Genomic DNA, 22,277 nt, shown 5'->3' with positions numbered 1-22,277 from the left:
ACCCTGGGACTAGTCTTGGGGGAAGGAGACAGACGCTGCTGAGGCTGCTGCTGGTCCCTGTGCGTCCACACGTACCTCTGTGCGATGAGGAGAAGGCGTCCTCTCTGGGCAGAAACAGCGGCACCAGGGCAAACTCGGGCAAGTGGGGTGGGGCTGGATTTCCTCTCCTCTCACCCCCTCAGCAGGCACCCTCTCCAGCACACAACCATGCGGGAGGCCCTAGACCTGGTCCCTGCCCTCTGGGAGCTTACGAGGCAAACAAGGACACTTACACAATGCCTAATTGCAAACTGCGATAAGCGTCTAAAAATAAAAATTATTCTGGGGGATGTTCAGAGAGAGACAGGCTTCTTTAGACAAGGTTAAGGAGAGACGACTTTCTAAGGAGGTCACATGTATTTGGAACCTGAAGGGTGAGGCGTCAGTCACGCAAAGAATGAGAGGAAGAGCCTTCCTAACAGAAGGAACAGCCAAGGAAATCAAAGACGCGGGCAGGGCCCTAGCAGGCATCAGTAAGGAGCCTGTGTCCTAACCCAAGAGCAGTGGGGAGTGGGGTCTACACAGGGTGACATGAGGCGATAGAATGGTATGTGATCGAGTGGGACTCCATAAAGAAAATCCTATTCCATGAAGCTGGGAAGGCAGCTGCGTTCTCACCTCCCATCCTATTCCTTTCTTTAGTATCATTCGGGTTGGAGGCAAGAGGGGAGGAGAGAAATGAGACATTTAAAGTCAAGTGGACTTGGGCTCAGGGTCTGACCCTGTCACTGATTAGCTCTGTGACCTCGGTCAGGTCCCCACCCTCTCTTAGCCTCAGTTTTCCCATCTCTGAAATGAGACCCAGTGAGGAAGAGGCGTGGAAAGTGCCCTGGAGACTGTAGCCTGCAACGAAGCCGCACTGTGCGGTGCACCTGTTAGCCGCTGTTTGCATGTGGACGGGGAGGGCTTTTCTGGGAGTGAAACTGAACTTGAACTGTGCCAGGCCAGCAGGAGGGCCCCAGTTTGGTGATGGGGCATAGGGAGGGGAAAGACTTGGGCATGAGGAGTGCCTCAGGGTTCCTGCTTCCGCCCCAACAGGCGTGCTGCCGACGTTGGGCATGTGGTCCCTGCTTCTCCTCTGGGGCCTGGCGACTCCATGCCAGGGGCTGCTTGAGACGGTGGGCACACTCGCTCGGATTGACAAGGATGAACTTGGCAAAGGTGAGCCTGCGGTGGACAGTTTGTGAGGGGTCCAGCCATAGTGTAAATGACCCCATCGATATGCTTAGAGCATCTGCTTTCAGGAACTGATGAAAACAGGCTAAGATTCCCAACTGCTTAGAGAGTTCAAAGAGTTAAAGGTTTGCTTGCAGACTCCAGTGGGTGACTAGTTCATTTTCTTCTAAGAGGTGGACTGGGTGATACAGGCTGAGGCCACGTGGGGCTGTGTGTCTGCCTCAGGGATGGGGACGAGTTGGGTTGAGGCCAAGAGAAGTGCGCTGGCTGTCCCACGTTTCTGGGGTGCGGGAACTCTGCAAGGCATCTTGTGCTCCAGGGTCGACCCACCTAGGCTGACAGTCTCATGGATAGTAGAACAGTCATGAATAGAAAATGCTTCAGCGGGGCCACCCGCATCCGCCCCAGACTCCGCAAGGTGGTCCCTTCTGTCTTGCTCTTCTTACAGTCTGCACAGAGTCAGGCTAGAGGTGCCCAGGGGGAGCAGAGACTGCCTCCTCCATTTTGGTCAAGCCCTGGTGGCTCTGTGTTCCCTTCTTTGCTTCTGTCCTCCTTTTTGGTGCTGCAGGATGACCCAGGGTCAAAACCCCTAGGTCATACTATTGGCCCCAAAGTCAATTTGCTTTGTGACTTTGGGCAAGTCTCTGCTCCTCTCTGGGCCCTTGTTTCCCCATCTGTAAAATGAACCTCTCTCTCCCCACCCTCTTTGCAGCCATCCAGAACTCGCTGGTCGGGGGACCCATTCTGCAGAATGTGCTGGGGACAGTCACATCAGTGAACCAGGGCCTTCTGGGTTCCAGGGGGCTGCTTGGAGGAGGAGGCCTGCTGGGCTCTGGAGGAGTGTTTGGCGTTGTTGAGGATCTCTCCGGGTGAGTCCCCGCAGTGTGACCTCCTCACTCTGCTCTCTTACTGTGTGCCCTCCAGAAAGGCTGGTCTTTTCTTTAATGCAGGGAATAGAGGAGAGAGTGTCTCTCTTTAATTTGTTGGCAGGTAGTGGGAGTGATGTGGGGAGCCCTGAATAGGGCGTTCCAGGACCCAAATCAGAAAATAATGACACTGCATGTCAGGCAAGACAGGAATGGCAGCGAGCCCCTCAGGCTGAGTGCTCCTGCCCTGGGCTCGATTCCAGTTGTTCACTGTGTGACCAGGGCAAGTTGCTCAGTCTCTCTGGGTCAGTCCGGGTATCCACATGCCTCCCTCCCGCCTCCTCTTCAGGTGTCTGTCCTGACCAGCCATTCATTGTCCCCTCCTTTTCTTCAAGTTCCCCAGGGGACATATCACTCCCCAGCACCCTGTGTATTTCACTGGTTTGTCTCCCCTGCTAGATTTATACCCAGAAAGAGTGGAACTTTTGTCTAACTTATTCACTGTTATGTCCCCAGGACCATAAATAGTGCTTGACACATAATAAGTGCTCAAAAATATTTTTGAATGAATGAATGAAATCACATAGTAACTAATATTTATAACTTAATGCCATCTAGCCAGGGTTTTCTGGGTGCCTGGCACTGTGCTAAGCCTTGTAAATGAATTGCCCCACGGAATTCAGAGGTAGGGTTGTTATCAATTGCATTTAACAGGTGAGGAGACTGAGGCCCTGGGCAGTGAAAGGACCTATACAGGCTCACCCAGCGAGGGAGCGGTGGCAGCAGGGGTCTGGGCGTGTACACACACGCCATAGCGCCTGCCCCAAGCAGGGGGGAGCCAGGCCCTGGTGGGTGGTGAATCAGGGGAAGGTCAAATGACAGGCCTCAGACTGAAGGCAGAAGGCCGGGAGTCGGGATGCGGGGAAGAGCCACTGTGCAGGACGAAATGAGTTGCTGGCGCAAGAAGAGGGAATGGATGCCCACCTCCCAAAACAGCAAGCAATCAAATATCTGGAAAGGGGGCTGGTAATGACTGACCTTGATGTTGCTTGAGAATCACTAGGTGTCACTGTGGTGGGTATGGTCAAAAATCCCTATTTTACAGACGGGGAAACCGAGGCATGCAGCACCAACGTGATTTGCCCAAGGTCACACAATCAGTAACAGAGCTAGGGTTGCACCACTGTCTTTTATGGGCTGCACTATGAGCAGCCTTGCATGGGGTTGGCGCCAAGACAGTGAATCAATCTGCATCAGACTAAAACAGAGGCTCACACACGTTAAATGCTCAATAAATATTAACTGTTATGATGTGATGATGACGACGACGATGATGATGATGATGATGATGATGATGAATAGATCCAGTTCCCCACCCACGGTAAAATCCCCTGTTGCATGAGACTGAGGCCTCAAACATGAACCAGATATCGCCCTTGCCTCAAAGAGCCCCCACAGGAGGCAGAGCCCAACAGCGATGATCCTTTACTCAGGGCAATGATGGAGATGGCCCAAGCAGCGTGTGGAAACTGGCTCAGAGGGCAATGGCCTGAGTTAGAGGTGGAGGGAGGAGGGCTTCCTGGAGGAGGGGATGCCCTAGCTGAAATCAGGATAGTTGAGAGGCGTCAGCTAGCTGAAGGTGGAGGCAGAATGTGAGATAAGAAAATGGTGTTCCAGAGGGAACAACCTGGACAAAGACCCATAGGACAGAGAAAATAATGAACCGTGGGACCTGTGTGTGAGGATCCACTTGGATTGCACGCTTGCGAGCCAAGGGTGTGGGAGTAGAGGGACAATGATCCAGGCCAAAGGCTGAAGCAGGACTGAGGCCACGGGCAGGGGGTGAAGGGAACACTTTAATTCCCTCCAGTGAGGATGGTGATACCACCTTTATTGAACACATGCTGTACCAGCTTTCGCACCTACATTATCTCAGCGTGTCTTTGTGATATTGCTATGAGGTGGGCACTAGTATTATTGCCCCACTCTACAGATGAAGAAACTGAAGCCCAGATAAGTGAAATAAATGCCCACATTTGAATTTATGGCTTAGAGATGGGTCGGGAGATAACCCAGGAGGGCCTGTAGGCAGGTCTGGTCTGGGATGTGCCAGGCACTATGGGCTGGTCATGGGGGCCCTCCCCTTGACTTCCATCCCAGGCTGAAGATCGAGGAGCTCACACTGCCAAAGGTGTCGCTGAAGCTGCTGCCAGGATTTGGGGTGCAGCTGAGCCTGCACACCAAGGTGGGCCTGCATGGCTCTGGGTGAGTGTGCCCCTGGGAACCTCTACCTTATTGCTCCTCATCCCACCCCATTGCCTATTGGGGATCCCTATCCTGTTGTCTCCCACACCCACCCCATTGCCTCCTACTGTCTCCTGCTCTAGTTCCTCTCCAAGGGACTCCCGCACTACTGCTCCCTCCCCTCCCATCCCACCCCATTATTCGTCACCAGGGACCCCCATCCCACTGACCCCCAATGGGGTCCCCAGGTTCCTCTACCCCATTGTTTGGAGCTCACTGAAGCAGTGGGGGGGGGCAAGGTTCAGGGATGTGCAAGATGGGGGACGTGCAAGGAAGCAGGGGGTGAGAGGACGACATGGGGACTAGGCCACTCGCTAGGCCACCCAGCTCGCTCCACATCGGGCCCAAGCGCTGGGGGTGGGCTTTGGTTAAGGCGGGACCTGGTGGGTGGAGCCTGGCGGCCTGACCAAGCCCTCACCGTCTGGTTTTGCAGGCCTCTGGGGGACCTCCTGCAGCTGGCAGCCGAGGTGAATGTGTCATCCCGGGTGGCGCTGGGCATGAGCGCGCGGGGTACTCCCATCCTCATCCTCAAGCGCTGCAGCACGCTCCTGGGCCACATCAGCCTGCTCTCGGGGTGAGTCCGCAGGCTCCAGACTGCGAGCGTGGGGATCTCAGGTCTCTCGGGAGCCTGAACTCACCCCGCCTCCAGCCGACCCGCCCCCTTTCTACCTCCAATGAGACCCACCGACAGGGACTCCGGCTCAGTTCACAGCTTGTACCATCCACTCTTGGGTGTCCCCCTTCTCTGGCCCCTGAGACCCTGCCGTCCCCTCTCGCAGATAGAGCAGGGGTCTTCTGTGGTCCCCTTAATCTGATCTGCCAGCATCTCAGTCCCTGCTCTCAGCACATCAGAGACCCAGCTCCGCCCCTGACTTGCTGTGTGACCCCCAGGGGAACCCATCCCCTGTCTGGGCCTCGGAGTCCCCATATCCATCATGAGGAAGTGGAAGGCTCTGGCACTTTCATAGTCACCTCTTCCCGCAACTGTTCAGGCGCAGTGGCCCCCCTACCCTTGTGTTGAATGATCACTCCCAGGGAACAATTGAGGCCCAAAGAGGGAAAAGGATGTGCCCAAGGCCACACACCCAGAATCAGGCAAGGATGAAGGCACGCTGGTCTCTGGGCTCAGGCCCAAGGCTTTTCCCAGGGCTCTCCACGCGCCCTCAGCGGCCCCGCCCTCCTCCCCTGCTCACGTTTTGAGTCTCCCCCATTGGTTTCCACATTCCAGACCTGATTGCACACCCACACCCCATCTTTGCTGGGTGGCCCTGAGCAGTGGCGGGTAATCAGGCAGCTCTGTTTCAGCTGCCAGGGGTGGGTGAACCAGGGTTGCTTCTCTCCCAGAAGGGCCTTAATAAGGAGATTCCAGCCAGGGTCTTCGGGGCCCTCATATCCCATTGTTTTCCTCCTAGTCCTCTGGGCTATAGGGAGCCTTGGAGACAATGGAGCGCAGGATGCTGTTGGTGCCCCGTGGTTGTGGCTCTGTGGTTGTCAGCCCTCCCTCTTGCCCCTATAATCTTTAAACAGACCTGAGCCCATCCACATGTACTTCTCATCTGCAGGCCATCCTCTCATTCATTCATTCAATGAATATTTATTTATTTAACGAATATTTATTTAACCCTCCCTCTAAGCCAGGGGCCGTTCTAGGTTCAAATGTCACTTGTCGACAAATATTAGCAGAGACAAAGGGAGCAGATGTTTATTGCGCAGCCTGCATACCTGGCACGTATGCGCTCCCATTCAATCCCGGTGGCAACTCTGTAAGGCAGGCACTGTACAAATAAGGAAATCCTCCCCTGGGCCTCATGGGGAGCCAAGATTTAAACCCAGTCTCCTAAGCCCCAGCCAACCCCACCAAGAATGGAGACAGGAGATACCCAGAGCCACCCTCCCTGCACGCCCCCAACCCCGTGCCCGCCGCACTGTGATCCAGGTAGGCACTGGCTCTGTGTGACAACCACACCCTCACGCCTCTCACTCTCCCCAGGCTGCTGCCTGCACAGCTTTTGGGGGTCGTGGAACAGACACTCTTCAAGGTGCTGCCTGAAATGGTGAGTGTGGAGGCCTCGGGCCAGGCAAGCCTCCTCCACCTACCGGGGTTGTGCTTCTCCTCCCCCAGCTCTGAGCAACCCTGGGTGCCTGGCAGGATTAGGCTGTTCTCCCTTCCCCGTCCGCCAGGTAATCCCATCCTGGCCCTCCCACAGCCTCCCAGGTGCCGCCTGCAAGTCTGCAGGGGGCTGGCACAGCCCAACCCCAGGCCTCCGAATCCTAAATGGTTAGCTTCCGATAACCTGACTCTCTTGCTCCCGTAGTCACGTCCCTTTCTTACCCCCTGCTCTGTCTTTGTCACCTGCATTATTATTGACTTTAAACTTTGTTTTAAACTAGCTTTGAATTAAACTTGGGTCACTTGGTGATTTTCAATGGGCCCTGTGCTTGGCAAACATGTTCAGAAAAATCACACACATGTAAATTAATACTCCATAAGGGAAACACTTTATGATCAAGCTGCTCCAGGATGCTTGTGCGTGGATCGGCCCCAGCCATCCTGGCTCCTGCCACGGGGCATGAACCACACTTGAGAAAAGCTGGTCTGGCCACAGGCCCATTTCATTGAGGCCACAGAAGGGAGGGGTTTTCTGAGGCCACACAGCCAGCACAGGGCCGTCAGACCACCTTACCCCAGCCCTGGCAGGACCTCTCCTGTGAGTCCTCGTGAAGACCTCTCGTGGAGGTAGCAAGGGCGTGGGGGCCTGAGGTTGGCACAACTGCCCTGCACTTGGAGCAGCCAATCAGAAAGAAGCTCAGGGCAGAAGAGAAGCTCCCAGCAGCAAGGGCCCCTTCCAGGCCTGTCTCAGGTGGATTTCAACAGGGTGGGGGGGGGGGGCGGGAGGGAGCGGGGGCAGTGCATTTAAATCCTGGCCCCTAACTAGGCTCTCTGGGATGACTGGTTGCAAGACAGGATTTGTGTGACTCAAAGAGGTTTTAAAAATAAGAGCTAATTACTATCATTTAGAGATTGGAGATTTCTCTTAACAATCCGATTTCTGGCTTCTCTTGTGTAATCAGCCACCCTGGCCGCAGGCTACGTCTTTCCAGCAGGTCACAGGGCTGGCGCCAAGCGGGCAGCTCCCCCACCCATCATATCCCCTTTGATGTCCTCTCATTTCTGAAACTTGCCAGACTCCAGAGGCTATGGAGTTTGAGGTCCCAGAATTTAAATGAAGAGGCAGCCCGCTCTTATCTCTTTGAGAACAGCAGTAACCTTGGGCAGGTTGCCTTTCTTCTCTGGCCCCAGATGTATAGGCTGAAGGGGCAGGGTGGGGACAGCTCTGAGGTTCCTGCTCCGTTGGTCTAAGACTTTGCGACTCACAGACTTGGCGTTCTGGAAGCCAAACCACTTGCTCCTTGTTCACACAGCGCAAGGGTTTTCCGTGAGCGCACGGTGGTGCCTGTGGTGAGCTCACCAGCCCAGGCCTAACTCTTAGGGGTAGTGGGGGAGTCACTCTTCTTTGGGGTCCAGACACTGACTCTCCCAGTGTCTACCTAGGCCTCAGAAGGAACAGCTGCCTTTGTCCCCTTGGGGAAGGACCTTGTCCATACACCCTAACTGGTCCCTGGAGTATGTCTCCCCCACGCCCCCATTCTTCAAGATTTTCTAAGGGGCCCATGTCACTGCCCCCCTGCATCACCCGCTCCGCCCTCGCAACACATCAAGCTTCTGCCCCTCCCCTTCCCCCGAATGTACCCCTATCCTTCTCTACATTCTGCCTGGCCTTGGTCTCTGGGACCACATAGCAAAACATTTATAGAAAATGCAGCTGTCCCCTGTGCCAGGCTGGGACCGACGCTTATTTTCCTGTAACACCTGTCTCCTCTGGACACAGCTGTGCCCCGTGGTGGGCAGCGTGCTGGGCGTGGCCAATGAGCTCCTGGGGGCTGTGCTGAGTAAGTTGGGGCCCTTCTCCTACCTCCTTCCCATTACCCCAGTGGGTGGCGGTACCAAGGGAAGAGGAAAGGACAAGATTCTGGGACCTTTCGCTCCCTCTTCAGACTGATGAGGCTGCCACTTTGAGGAGGCCTAACGGGGAGGTCAGGGGGGAGGCCAGTTCAGCAAGGTATGGGCCCATCCTGGGCTCCGTCTGCTGGGGGCTCCAGGCCGCTTACTGAGTGCCTGTGGTGTGTCTGACATGGTCAGAAACAGGAAGCAGGTTGTTATTGTTGTTGTTATTGTTATTATCTGGACAGAGAAGATGACTGAGGCCAGGAGAGTTTAGTAAGTGGCCCAAAGCCTCACAGCCACAGCGGCCACCAGTCTCTCTGAGACTTGTAAAGACATGGATGCCTTTGACTTTCATAGGTAGGTTTCGAAAAGTCTAAAACAGTGTAACCAGGATAAGGATAGAAAGTTAGGGCAGTTATGTCTTTCTAAGTGGCATTATGAGAAAGGCAGGGTAGCAATGTGGTTAGCGACACCAGCTCTGGAAAACGGGAATTCTGGCCTTGCCACCCTGTGGTTTAGGTGACCTTGGACTGGTGACTTCCTCTGCCCAAGCCTCTGGTTTTTTATCTGTAAAATGAGGATGATGGTAGTGCCCAAGGGAATACTTAGTAGAGTGCCAGGCACTCAAAAAATGGAAGTAAGGCCAGCTATTATTGGGGGCTGGGCTCATGGGGTCTTTTCCCTCCTCCTCTCCCGATGTAGGCCTGGTGCCCCTTGGGGCTCTTGGGTCCGTGGAATTCACTCTGGCTACACTTCCTCTCGTCTCTAACCAGTACATAGAGCTGGACATCAACGTGAGTGCCCTCTGAGAACATTCCCACTGTTGGGTGGGGTGGGGCACTGGTGGAGGCTGGGTAGGAGGTGCTGGGTCAATGCCACCTGGGTGAGCAGCCCTGAGACCCTCCCATGCCTTGTCTGCTGCCCCTGCAGCCCATTGTGAAGAGCGTAGCTGGTGACATCATCGACTTCCCCAAGCCTCCCAAACCCATCAAGGTGCCTCCCAAGGAGGATCACACATCCCAGGTGACCATACCTCTGTACTTCTTCAACACCATATTTGGGCTCCTGCAGACCAACGGTGCCCTCGACATAGACATCACCCCTGAGCTGGTGAGTGTGGCACCCTGCCCTGCTTTGTCTTGCAAATGCTAATGACGACCCAGTCACATCCTCACTGATCAGCTTTGATAAGCCTTTTTCTCTTATAATTGGACGGAGTTAGACAAGTTTATAGCATACACATGCCCACTCGTGTCATTGTGGCTAACATTGCTCATTGATAATGGCCCTCTGATGGGCTAAATGTAAATGGGACTTCTGAATCCTTCTCAACATGCCACTCCAGGAAGTTACTTTCAATTAGTTAGAACTGGCATGTAAAATGTAGCCAATTTTCCATCCTTACATCAGATGAGCCCTTTCAGAGTCAAAAGCCCAATTTTACACTAAAGTGTGAATGATTAACATTTCTACTGCTTTCTCCAGTAGAGGTGAGTTGGAGAGAGGAAAACTAGGGTTGGACTATTTCAAAGGCCACATGGACATTTGTTCTGAAGCCTCTGAGGCCTCTCTGCTTGCATTCTGGCCACTTACTCCTCACAGATGTCTGGAAGGCTCGGCCCCCAGAAGCCTGACCCAGAGGCTATCCTTGGTCTCAGCCCTGCCCCAAGGCAGAGAGCCCTAAGCCCCCTGCCTCCTGCCCCCATTCCATCTGCAGCTCCGGCCCCAGAGAACAGGGGCTGATCACTTACTTCCTGCCTGTAGGGTCCAGAGAGCACTGGACAGGCTCCTGAGCTGGGAAGCAGGTGTCCTTTAGCTGGAGGGGGGTGGCAGTCATAGCCAGGCAGAGACTCTGAGTATGAGAACGCACATGGCTGGGCAGCTTGTGTGTGTATGCGCACATGTATATGTGTGTGTATTAGGCAAGAGAGAGGGAACTCAGAGTCCAGGTGCCCTCCATCCTTACGGGGTGATGGCCTTGCGTTAAGTGAGAGTCGGGGAATCCTCTGACCAGGACAGAGTATGTCTGTATGTTTATCCTGTGTGAACAGGTCTGTTCTGAGAAGTGGACATGTGTAGTTCAGTAGTCTCAAATATCAGGGCCCCAGGAACCTGGGCCATTTTCTTCCCTCCCTCCCTCCCTCCCTCCCTCCCTCCCTCCCTCCCTCCCTCCCTCCCTCCCTTCCTTCCTTCCTTCCTTCCTTCCTTCTTCTTTTTTTATTTTTATTTTTAGAGAGGGGAAGGGAGAGAGAAAGAGAGGGAGAGAAACAGCAATGTGTGGCTGCCTCTCACATGCGCCCTACTGGGGACCTGGCCTGCAACCCAGGCACGTGCCCTAGACTGGGAATTGAACCGGCAGCCCCTCGGTTCACAGGCCGGCACTGAGCCACACCAGCCAGGGCTGGGCCATTTTCAATTAGCAGAATGAGGGAGGCAGTTCTTGTAGGACTGTAGTGATCTGGGCACCTTGTGCCTTATTTCTCAGGCAGCTGCCACTCAGCTTCTCCAAGGGGAGAGGGTACAGGTCCATTTATGATCAGGTTTTCCAAATGTTCAGCCATAAATAGGCAAATTTACATGAAATTTCCTGATTTATAAATACTGGAAACAAATTCACAGTTTTTGAAAATATCATTTGGATTTAAAAAATGTCTGTGGTCAGATCCCTGGGCCTTCAGATTGTGAGCTTTGGTAGAGTGGTTGAAGGTTCTGGAGTTGGCCTGCCCGGCTCAAACCCACCTTATAAGTCTGGAGAGAAGCCTCAAGTTCTCTGTCCGTAAAGTAAGGGTAATCAGAGCACCCACCTCTTCGAGCTGTTGTAAATGTGAAATGAGCAAAGGCATGCAAAGCCCTCAGCATGTGCTTGGCAGGTAGTGGACACTTGGTAATCATTGGCTAACGGAAAGAGCCGGAGTGTTTGTAGAGATGTGTATGTGACTGGTGGAGGTAGGGTGGGGTGTGGACAAAACTACTCTGTGTGTGCCGAGGTATCCTTGTCCTGTCTCTGTGTTCACTACCGCATCTCATTTGGTCTTGGGCCCAGGTTCCCAGCAATGTCCCATTGACAACTACAGACCTGGAAGCTTTGGTCCCTGAGGTAAGCGATCCTTTTCATGAGCTTTGATCACTGTAGCTCTTTCCTGATGAGTCTAAATGGACTCCAGAATCTTTCTTAATATAAGTGTCCAGATAGCTGCAACTGAATGTTGAATCTAAATTCACACTAAAGTGTGGATGGCTAATATTGTATCTTTTCCTGATAGCAAAGTAGAAAGGACAAGGTTTTAACTGCCCCAGAAGTCATTTGGGCAGTTGTCGTATGGCTGTTCCTTTTCTATCAAGGAGAGGAGAGAAGATTCTTCCAGGTTACTAGTTCCCTCCCTCCAGCTGCCTTACTTCATCTTAGTCTTGGTCTCCTCTGTCCCAAGAGGGAAGCTCAGGGCACTGGCCTTGGGGAGGGAAGAGAAAGGAGAAGACTCAGGGAGGCTTGACTAATGGATGTCAGTATAAGACTGCAGGGCCGGGCCTCAGCTTTCCTGTTCGTTCAACTGCGGCTGGACCAGATACCTTCCAGCTGTGAGAATCTGAATTTATACTGAAGTTGGAATGACTACTACAAGGTCCTAACATAATAGCAGATTTTGACAGAGGTTTGAAAAGGCCCACAAGATTTGGGTTTCTACCGGAGAGGATGCAGAGGGAAGTGGAATTTGGGGACATGGAAAAACTGTGAATCTTTGAAGGTGGCGATTCCATCAGCCTTAGTGGGCATGGTTGGGCCTCGCTTTTTGGAGTCCTTGGCTAAAGGGCCTAGGAGTCTCGGGGATGAGATTGGAGCTAGACATTCAGAAGCACGTCCTGGGGGCAGGAGTCGTAAATGGTGGAGAGGGACTTGGGGGAGGCACAGGTGTCAGCAGCAGGGACCTATGGACACAGCAAGCTGGGCTGGGTGCCGCCAGCCCGGGGAGCCTGGGCCTGTCTCTGGAGGCTGAAGCCTTCGTTCCAGTTGCTGGCCTTGCAGTGTCAGAGCCCTGTCGCCCCGGCTCCAAGTCTGGTTCCGTGGCTTCAGAATCTGAGGACACATGAGGGTGGAGTCGGTGGTTCCTTGTCTGTCTGATCCTGCAACTCTGGGAGCCTGGGTTTGAGAAACTGGTCCCCAGATTCCAGCATTCAAGGGACTCCAAGCTTCTGTGACTCTGGTTTCCAGCACTTCTATAATTCCATGGTGTCATGATTATGAGTCTCAAAATTTCCTGATTATGTGACTCATTCAGTCAGTCAACTACTATGCACTGAGCACCTACCCTGTACCAGGCCCTGTACCAGGGGCTGGGCATCCAGAAGGGGTCAAAGGTGAAAAGTAAACAAAGTCTCCATCAGGAGCTGTCATTCTGATGGAGGTAACAGACATTGAACAAATAAATAAGTAGAAGAGATGCAGTATTAGAAGGTGGAAGAGAATGGAATGGTGAAAGCAGATCAGGAGTGTAGGGATAGTGCTCTTAAACAGGGTGCTCTGCAAAGCCTTGCTGAGGAGGTGACATTTGATCAGAAGGCTGAGGGAGGTGAGGGAGGGAAAGCAGGTATCAGAGGAAGGCATTTCCAGGCAGCACAAACGGCAAGTGCAAAGGCCCCGAGGTGGGCACGTGCTTGGCAGGTTAGGCAACAGTGAAGTAGCTAATGAGTCTGGAGAGGAGGGAGTAAGGGACTGGCGGTGGAGGTGAGATGGAGAGAAGGACGATGGACGGGTCATGTAGGGCCTGTGGGCCTCCGGGGGATTTTGAGTCTAAGTGAGACAAAAGTCTGATTCAGTTGTTCCGTGGGTTGGTGGTGTCTCCCTGGATCTGACAACTGTCAGCCTCGTGGAGGCTGAGACCAGGCCTGTCTGGCTCAGGCTGTGACCTTGGTACTCAGCGTGGCGCCTAGGGTGTTTGTTGACTCTCTGATGGATTCTGTTGGTGGGTAACTAAGCTGCCCTCACGCCCCTGCTCTGCTCTGCCTCTCTCCAGGCCCTGTGGGCGCTGCCCCCAGGCCAGCAGCTCCTGCTCTCACTGAGGGTAAAGAAAGCACCTGCTGTCACGCTCCAGAACAAGAAGGCCACGGTCTCCATCCCTGCTAACATCCGCGTGCTGTCTTACCTCCCCGCGGGGACTCCTGAAGCCCTCTTAGAGCTGAATGGGGTGAGCGGCCAAGGGACGGGAGCCGGCCCTGGGGTTCTGAGCGGGGCTGATGCTTCCCACTTCCCAGGCCTCTGGGGGGTTGCCTTCCCCCTTCCCCCCGATTTCAGGGTGGCACAGCACAGGAAGTCCCTCTCCTTTATTGTCATCTTCGGAGCTGAAACCCAAGTGCCCACTCAGACTCCTGCCTTGTTGCAACCTGACCAGGCCCGAGGCCTGTCCACTCTGCCTCCTCAGGACTTCAGGAATGACTGCCTGTATCTCCAGCCTCTCTGTGCTCAGATATCTCCTGGGTGACCTTCCAACTTCCTCCTACTTCCCCCCCGCACCCCTGCAACCTCCAGGCTGTTCCTCTCCACCCCATCTCCAGTGGTTTTCCCAAACACACATCTGGGCAGAGGAGGTCCCTCCCCTGCTCACTCTCTGCCCCGGCTCCCCAAGGCCTAACACCATTCAATACTCCCCCACCCCCAGCCTCATCCTCTGCCTTTCCCCTCCAGTCCTTGTGCCCTAAACCTCAGTTACTCAGGGCTACTGTGCCCTGCCTCCCTGCCTTTGCTTGTGGAGGGTCCACCACTTGCAGCACCGCCTCTCCTCTTTCCTTGCTAACTCCTCATCTTTCAAAATTCAGCTCCTGCGTCACCTCACTGGGCACCCTCCCTCACCCCACTCTAGGCTGGATTGAGGGTCTCCCCAAGTTTGAGCAACCCCAAAGCTTCCACTTGTACAACATGGATTACCCTCAGTTTTAATACTCTGGTTCTTGAACACCAGAACCTTCAAGTTATCTCCTCATAGCGCAGCATGGACCCCAACACAAAGGAGGGCCTCAGTAAGGGTTAGTGGAAGGAACGGATATAGTGGAGATTCACCTGTCGGCAAGGGTAGACCTGTCTTCAAGCTCCTGCTGAATTCAGAGTAACCTCCGCCTGCTGTTCCCTTGCAGGTTATGACTTTAAATGCCCAGCTGGCTCCTTCGGCTACCAGGCTGCACCTCTCTCTGTCCCTGGAACGGTAACATGGGGTCCTGGGCCTTGTCTTTAGGCACAAGAATTTGGGACCAATGGGAACCTCCTTCCATTTATTGAGCGCCAACTAAGTTGCAGGTGTTTTACCAGCATCTTCCTAGCCTCCAGGACCTGCTGGGGAGGGGCGCGTGTTGGCCAATGTTACGGATGAGGCGGCTCAGAGAAGTAGAATCCAGGGCAGGCTTCCTCCACAGCACCTGCTCAGAACCTGACGTTGGAGATACACCTGCTGCCAGGATGCAGAGTCCAAACTTCTGAGTTATCAGCCTCTGAGATAACTGTGCTTGAATGTTGTAAAGTGCTTTGTTATTTGGATGGACTAGTTATTTCTCTAATCTCTCCACCCCTGTGGGAACTAGGCCTGGTGGTTATCATAATAACCAAGATGAGCATGTTGATGACAGTCCTTCCTTGCACAGGAATGACCATTTGCAAAGGCTGGGCTGGCCCTGTGCATTGTCCCTGGAGGCAGGTCTGCCGCCTGGGCCTCCACTCTCCAGGCTCAGTGCCTCACTGTCCCTCCCCGGATTCTGAGGCTTTCCCTCCAGGCTCTGAGATCTGCCCCTCTGAGCCACAGGCACTTGGTGCTCATCTGACCCTGTTTTAGCGCCCCCTGCAGGCCCCTAAGGCTACTTGCAGCTGCCCCCCTGCAAGGCTCCGCTGCTGCCGCATTTCTAACCTCGCCTGCCGCCTGAGTTTGTCACCCCTCTCTGGTGGCAGTTCGTGTCTCAGCCCTTCAGGAGATAGAGATCTGTGTCCAGTCTCTGGCTCTGGACCTGAATTTGGGCCAGCTGCGATCCACTAGCTGGCTGCCGTCTTGAGTGCACTCCTGCTGGATACAATGCACCCTGTGTCCTGTGCTCAGTCTGTGGAGGGCCACCCCTTAGAGAGGTTTACCCACTTCCTAGAGTCCGACAACTGGGAGTCAGACTGAGGCTCCAGGGCCAGAGAGTCGCAGGTGGTGGTCATGGTGTCTCAGGGGGTTAGGTCCCTCCGGTCCATTTTATAGGTAGGAAAATTGAGTCTCTGAGTCAAGGCTGGAGAAAGAGAGAGATGGGCCTGTAGCCCTGTTTCCTGACCCTGGAGAGCTAGGGGTGCAGCCGGCGGGGCTGGGGTGGGGCAGAGCACTGCTCAGCGGGTGGTGGGGCCCCCAACACCTTTCTTCTCTCCACCAGGCTCAGTGTCCAGCTGGCCTCTTCCTCTGCCCACCCCTTTGATGTAAGTTCCTGGGAGAGTGAGCAGCTTGGCAGTGGTGAGGGTCTTCAAGCGGGGTTGGAGGGAGGTGGGGTGAGTCAGGGACCATATGACAGATCAGGCCTCAGTCTGGGCTCCGCCCCAACAGACCAGAGGGGACAAACATCAGGGCAGGGGTGTGTGTGTGTGTGTGTGTGTGTGTGTGTGTGTGTATGTGTATAAAACAGCCATTGTCTTAGGACAGTGAAGCTGAATCTCATGATCTATCAACGTCTTGGAACCACACAAAATTGTAAACTTCCAGAATCTCACAAAGGTTCAAAATTCTGCAACTTCACACAAGTAATAAGGCTCCTGAACTCAGAAAGCTCTCATATTTCAGAGCCGCACAGAACCCTTGGATTCCTGCTTCTCACAGAGTTCTGTTGTTCTGGAATCTCATCATAACTCAGGTTCTAGAACATTCTAAGGGTTCCTAAATTGGTAGGAATCTAAGGTCAGACTGCTCAGAGTTCTACTGGAGAGGGGTGGATTTTCCTCTCTCTTTCTCAGGCACAGGCCCCCTCTGGGCTCTTCTAAGTTTGTGGGGCTCAGGGCAGCTGTCCTAAAATTAGAGTCCCCTTTGGGGTCACTGGTGGATGTCCCACCCCACTGGACCCCGTGTTCCCCAGTAGCTGTGTACTCCAGCATGGGGGAGGCTGGGGCAGCTGGACCTTGGATTCCCGTCCCTGGGGAGGGGCACACTGCTCCCTGCGAAGCCCCACCTCCCTGCTCTCCCTGTGCCCTGTTGCAGGTGTCGCATTTAGAAGAATGGCTCAGTGATGTAATCCGGGTAGCGTATGTGCCGAAGCTCAACGGTATGGGTGGCCTTCGCTGTGTTTTTGGACACGTGGAGCATCTGAACTTGGGACTGTCGAATCTGTGGCCTCTTTACTTGTTCTGATAGACACTGAGGCTGGAGAGGGGTTGATCTCCCTTTCTAAGATGCAGACATTGAGGCATCAATGTCTGCTTTTAAACAACCCTGGCTAAACAACTCCTCGCGCCCAACTCAGGCCCCAATAGCTATCTGACCTGGCACCTGTCCTCCAGCTCACAATCCAGAGGAAGTGGTCATATAAACCAATGGTTAGAATACATGGCCCGGAGTGTGCAAGGGACTGACAGAAGTTCGAGGAGGCTCTGCTGAGGGGGCCGCTGTAACGGCACAGGAAAGGGGCATTTTCGTTTGAGTGTAGCAGGATGAGTAGGAGTCTGCCAGTAAAGGAAACTGAGTCCCCAAGGAGAGAAATGGCTGGCTCCAGGAAAGGGGTGGATTAGGGTCAGCGAGTCCCACCCAGACCCCCCACATATCACTGCTTTCATCCATTCCCTTTCACAGTGCACCTGGATGTTGGCATTCCCCTGCCTAAGGTGCTCAATGTCAATTTTGCCAACGCAGTCCTGGACGTCATAGAGGTGAGTTTCCAGTGCAGGTGTGGTCTAGGTGGGCCTAAAGCCTCTCTCTGGAGAGCCCTGCTTGAAATGACAGACGTGCTCTGCCTTATCATCTGGTCTGCCCCTCTATCATGTTCTAAATTGCTCAGAGAATTACCAATGACTGACCCGGGAAATGGCAAATAGATGACATACGTACTATACCACTCCTTCCTTGCTAGCCCGCGGTGGACATTGTCAATCACAGTCCTTTCCTGATGAATTCAGGCCCATGCCTGGCCTATGGGGCGGAGTCTCAGATTCACTCACAGAATCGCAGTTCTCCTGGTCCAGGGGTGGCAAACACTTGTGCTGTCCCTCCTTATCCTGTGCCTGTGGCAGGCATGGCTCATAGATCATGACACGTGTTCTTGCTGATTATCAACATGGCCTCACAACCCTTTTCAATGCAGCACAACTTGTGAGTTTTGGAACAGCTCTGGGAGGTAGACAGGGCAGAGTGTTCTGGACCCATTTCTGAGAGGCTGAAGGAGGTCAGATTTCGGGCTCAACGTCAACACAGTAAATTAGCAGGATAAATGGCACTTGAACTTGGGTCTCTTATGTCCTAAGGTCAGTAAGTCTCTTCCATATTGGATGTCATTTATTTATTATTCCTCTATTTGTTCACTCATTCAGTCAGGGTGCTCGCTGTATTCCAGATGCAGTGCTAACCCCAGGGCGTGGGGGCGGGCCCAGAGATGGGTCCAGGAATGGGGGCATGGCAGGTGTGTTGGGCACAAGGGCTTAGAGGGCCTAACCAAGAACTGTCACTCCTTGCAGAATGCCGTTGTGCTGACCGTGGCATCCTGAGGCTGAGAGATGACCGCCGCCCCCCTCCCTGTTGACTGCCCGCATCCTGTCCGCCTGCCTACTCTGCCTCAATTTCCCTCCCAGCCTCTAGCCTGTGTCGGTGATAGTATAAGTGTCCCTTATCCACCAGGCCCACCCCAACGCTCTGGCCCTGCAGCCGTGCCCCCAGCCGGGGTGGGAACGGCAGGGCTAGCGACAGGACTCTGCTTCGGAGGGGGTTCTGGGCCCTCAGCGGCCAGTCCAGAGCTTTCAATAAACTTCTCTGTGTCAGCATCTCCTGGCTAGTCTGTTCCCCAGTTGCACAGGGGTCGCCTTGGCCTCTGCCTCGGGTACCCTCCCTAGCTCCAGGCAGGAGCTCCTGGAAGATGAGGGGACTTGGGGCCTAGTCATTGTAGCTATGTGTCCCCAGCTTACCTAGTTGGCTGGCCTCCCTCCACCTCTGCCTCGAGCTCCCTCTGTCCCCCTCCCCTTGTCTCCCTCTCTACCTGTCTCTGTCCAACTTTGGGACACTTCCCAGACGTGACATCTGAGCTGAATTTCGAAAGATGAATAGGAGTTTTCCAGGGAGAAAAGGCGTCAGCATCCCAGGCAGCAAGGATGAGTGAGACCTGGACCTGCCCTGGAGGAGTCCCTGCTGGCTGCACATCAGCCGTGGACACACCTCAGGAGAGTCTGCAGAGCCAAGCTCTGCCAAACGCTCGCAGTGCGGGTGGGGAAATTGATGTCAGAGAGGCGGCCCAGCTGGCTGGTAGCCACACAGTGGCAGAGCTGGGATGGGGGTCCATCAGTCCTTCCTGAGCACGGAGAGAGAGCAGAATTTTCCTTGAGCCTCAGGCTCCTCATCTGTAAAATGGGAACACTATAGGACTCACTCATTGGTCATCTGAGGATTAAATGCAAGAGTTGTAAGTACCTGGCCTGTGGTAAATGTCCACGGTGGGTAGTCAGGCGTTCAAACAGCCCTTCCCTCTTCCTGGAGCACCCCTGTCCCCAAGTGTGTCAGGGAAACCCCTATTATCCCTCAATACACAGAACGCAGGCAGCGTGCAGCTTCCAGCTACCCCACGCCCCAGGCAGGGCCTGCTCTCTGTGTGCCACACTGGGCTGTCACTGCCCCGGTCCCATTCTGTCCCCAGGCCAGGGGCTCCTCAAGGTCAGGGATGGTATCTGCTTCATCGTGGTGAGACGTGGGGGTGCACAGAGTAGCAATGTGAGCGGCTGACCTCCACTGAGTACCTATTGTATACTAGACACCCTTTTGAACAGCTCCGAAGTGGTAGAGCCAGGATTCGACCCAGATCTTCTGATGCCAATTCCAAAGCCTGGGCTTTCCACTATTATGCTACAAAAGTAATATTCACTGCATGTATCGTATGCTTATTAAGTGCCAGATACGGTTCTAAGTGCTTCAGATACAGCATGTCACTGACTCCTTGAATCAACCCTCCTTTCTGGGACCTATTTTTACCTTCATTCCATAGTTGAGGACATTGAGGCACAGAGAGGTGACTGCCCAAGGCCACACAGTTAGGAAGTGACAACGTGAGGATTTGAACCCAGGCCCTGAGTCCAAAGTCCAGACTCTGAACCGTCACACTGAGGGTGAGGGGATGAAACAAGAGGTGCAGGGAGCCCCTCTACTGAGCGTGCAGCCCTGGCGGCTAACACTCACGAGGGAGACAAGGGCTGAATGGACTGATTCTGTTTCCTGGTCCCTGCAGCCACTGTGTGAATCCCCCACCCCCCGTAATGTGGCCCCCTGTGTGGCTGAGTCACCTTTGTGTGAGTCACCTTCCAGGATCTGGTCCCTCCAGTTTCAGACAAAGGTGCCTTTGGGACACTAAGCCCAGGTGATCTCCTTGAGGTGCTAGAATCACGCTAATCCTCTTGGGGCCTCAGGGGGTAGGCCTGTTTTGTGGCCATCAGGGCCTGGCTGGCTTAGGACTGAGGACAGGCACAGAGCCTCAGGTGACTGACAGTAACCACCTTTGTGTGTGCACTGCCCTCTACAGTTTACAATGTGCATTGTTCCCTGCCAGAAGTGGGTGGAGGAGGCACATTGCCCTTCTTGCATTGTATTTCAGTTTAAAACCTTAATATACTTGTTTAGCAAGGACTATATCACACTAAGAGCAAGGCAATGGGAGCGGAAAGGGGGTTGCTGTTTACTGAGCCTCCACGAGGCTCCAGGAACATCCTGGAAGGTTCCTGTGTAATCCTCGAAAACCCTACTGGAAAAGTGCAATTACGCTCACTTCTCAGATGACCCAACTGAGATCCTGGAGGAAAAGTGACCGTCTAGGTCACATAGGGCAGATGGGAGGTGGAAACAGGTGTGCATGACTCTTGGGACCCCTGTCCCCAGAGCCCTTCCAGCCCCCACACATGGTGGGGTATAAGGCGGTCCAGGTCCCAGGCTGAGGTACCTCCTCACACCCCTCATCGTTTTTGCAGACTTGCTGCCACAAGGAGCCAGCAGGGACCAAAATGATAAAGACAAAAATGCCAACTACTGAGCACCCACTGTGTGCCAGGCCCTGTTCTCAGCACGTTGCTTGATTAAGTCACTCACCCCTCGCAACATTCTTTTGAGGCCAGGTTGTTCTAGCCACTATCTTGAAACCAAAGAAACAGAGGCTTAGAGAGAACTAGCAGCAGAACTCAAGCGTAGAACCCATCTCCAGGGCCTATTTGATTTATTGGTGTGTCCACGGCAGATGGGGAAACTGAGTTCAGAGACAGGCTGGCCCAGGAGCCAGTGTTGGCATCGGCGAACTTGCCGTCAGCTGTGCCTGCTGTCAGAGCTCCGGCTGCCTCCCAGGAAGGAGGAGGAAGGATCTCCTTCTGGGATTCAGGGAATCGCATTTACTCTTACTCTGACTTGAGCAGGCTTGGCAGGGAGAGAGAAAGACCCCATCACTCCAGAGGAGTTTTCAGGTGGACCTAAGTGGGGGCAGGGAGAAGGTGGCATCAATTAAACACAGAGGCAGGACCAAGGCTGGGGCTGGGGGATGAGAAACAGGAAGGACTGGGAGACCTCCTTGTCCAGCGGAAGTGAGAGCAAGCATGCATGCACTCATTCATTCCCGACGCGGGCATCTGCGCCTGTGCCGGGCGAGGAGTGGGGCCCAGGCTTGCTTTGCTTGGTTTGCCCAGTGCAACCCATCTTAGTACAGGCTGCAGAGGACCCTGAGTGGTGCAGAGAAAGGGTCGAGGTTGGCAGTTGTCACAGAAGGCTTTTCAGAGCGGCTGACATTTCTGCCTGAGTTTGACCAGTGGAATCAGGAGAAAGGCATTCTAGATTGCAGGGGCTGCACGTGCAAAAGCCCAGAGACAGGAGGCTCAGGCAGAAGCAGGACTGAGCGTGGAAGGCAGACTCCCCCTGAACACCAAGGAGAAGGTCTGGGCTGTGCCCCAGTGGTCTTGGAGGGGGCAGTGGTTGCCTCTGCGGGGTGGGAGCAGGTATTGACTGGGAAGGGACAGGACGGAATGTTCTGAAGAGATGGAGATATTCTATATTGAGATAGGGGTGTGGGCTACATGGCTATATAAAATTGTCAAAACTCAACAAATAACCATTTAAGATTTGTGAATTTCAGTGCATGTAAATTTTACATTTAAAGAAAAGAATCATAATGGCATACATGTTGAAGTGTTTAGAGAGACACGTACTATTGTTTGCAACTTTGAAATACAAATACACGTATAGATATGTGATAAAAGAAGTAGCTGGTGGGTGTAATGTGGCAACTATATGGGGGCTCACCATACAATTATTTCAGCTTTGCTGTATGTGTGAACACTTCATAACGAATTACTGGGAGAAACCCTGTAGGTCAAATGAAGCCAAGAGGCTTGTTTTCTGCACACCAGCCCCAAATTTGAAGAGTCTTGTCCGTATACAATACATCTTCCTGCATTCTTAAATCAGTCCTGTGAGACACGTATTATACCCATTTAACAGATGGAAATAACAAGGACAGAGAAGGGAAGTGGCTGGCTCAAAATCATGCAGTGAGCTGGGGGCTGAGCAGTCTTTGGACATGGGCCAGCTGATGCTGAGTTCAGTCTGGGCACATTCGGCCTGCCCAGGCCACCTGGGGTGGGCAGCGTCTGCCTTGGAGCTGGAAATTAGACAGATGCATTTGGGAGGGTTTCCAGTCCACCTGTCTGGGGGCCTACCTGGGGTCTCCAGGAA

The 22,277-nt window shown here is 53.8% G+C and overlaps 1 protein-coding gene across 1 annotated transcript; it reads left to right on the top strand.

The window, feature by feature from the left end:
- The first annotated feature begins 1,097 nt into the window (after positions 1-1,097).
- Positions 1,098-18,079, top strand: BPIFB3 (BPI fold containing family B member 3). The gene is made up of 15 exons (XM_054573887.1): positions 1,098-1,200; positions 1,928-2,084; positions 4,242-4,346; positions 4,819-4,959; positions 6,376-6,439; positions 8,276-8,336; positions 9,094-9,185; positions 9,322-9,501; positions 11,435-11,488; positions 13,401-13,571; positions 14,515-14,582; positions 15,772-15,814; positions 16,584-16,647; positions 17,172-17,248; positions 18,050-18,079. Exons 1-15 carry the CDS (start codon positions 1,098-1,100, stop codon positions 18,077-18,079), a joined length of 1,410 nt encoding a protein of 469 aa, XP_054429862.1.
- The last annotated feature ends 4,198 nt before the right edge of the window (positions 18,080-22,277 follow it).

The sequence above is a fragment of the Pteronotus mesoamericanus genome, unplaced genomic scaffold, assembly GCF_021234165.1.
Source record: "Pteronotus mesoamericanus isolate MK-2021 breed Mesoamerican mustached bat unplaced genomic scaffold, CSHL_Meso_final contig_25, whole genome shotgun sequence".
Lineage (NCBI taxonomy): Eukaryota > Metazoa > Chordata > Mammalia > Chiroptera > Mormoopidae > Pteronotus > Pteronotus mesoamericanus.
This window is presented reverse-complemented; position numbering and strand designations above follow the sequence as displayed.

What these genes read in the sequence shown, in the direction of transcription:
- BPIFB3 (XM_054573887.1), top strand. Translation starts at nt 1,098, where the DNA reads ATGTGGTCCCTGCTTCTCCTCTGGGGCCTGGCGACTCCATGCCAGGGG. An exon ending in GCTCCTGGGGGCTGTGCTGA is followed by an intron (nt 8,337 to 9,093) that starts GTAAGTTGGGGC and finishes CTCCCGATGTAG; the next exon opens with GCCTGGTGCCCCTTGGGGCT. An exon ending in TAGACATCACCCCTGAGCTG is followed by an intron (nt 9,502 to 11,434) that starts GTGAGTGTGGCA and finishes TCTTGGGCCCAG; the next exon opens with GTTCCCAGCAATGTCCCATT.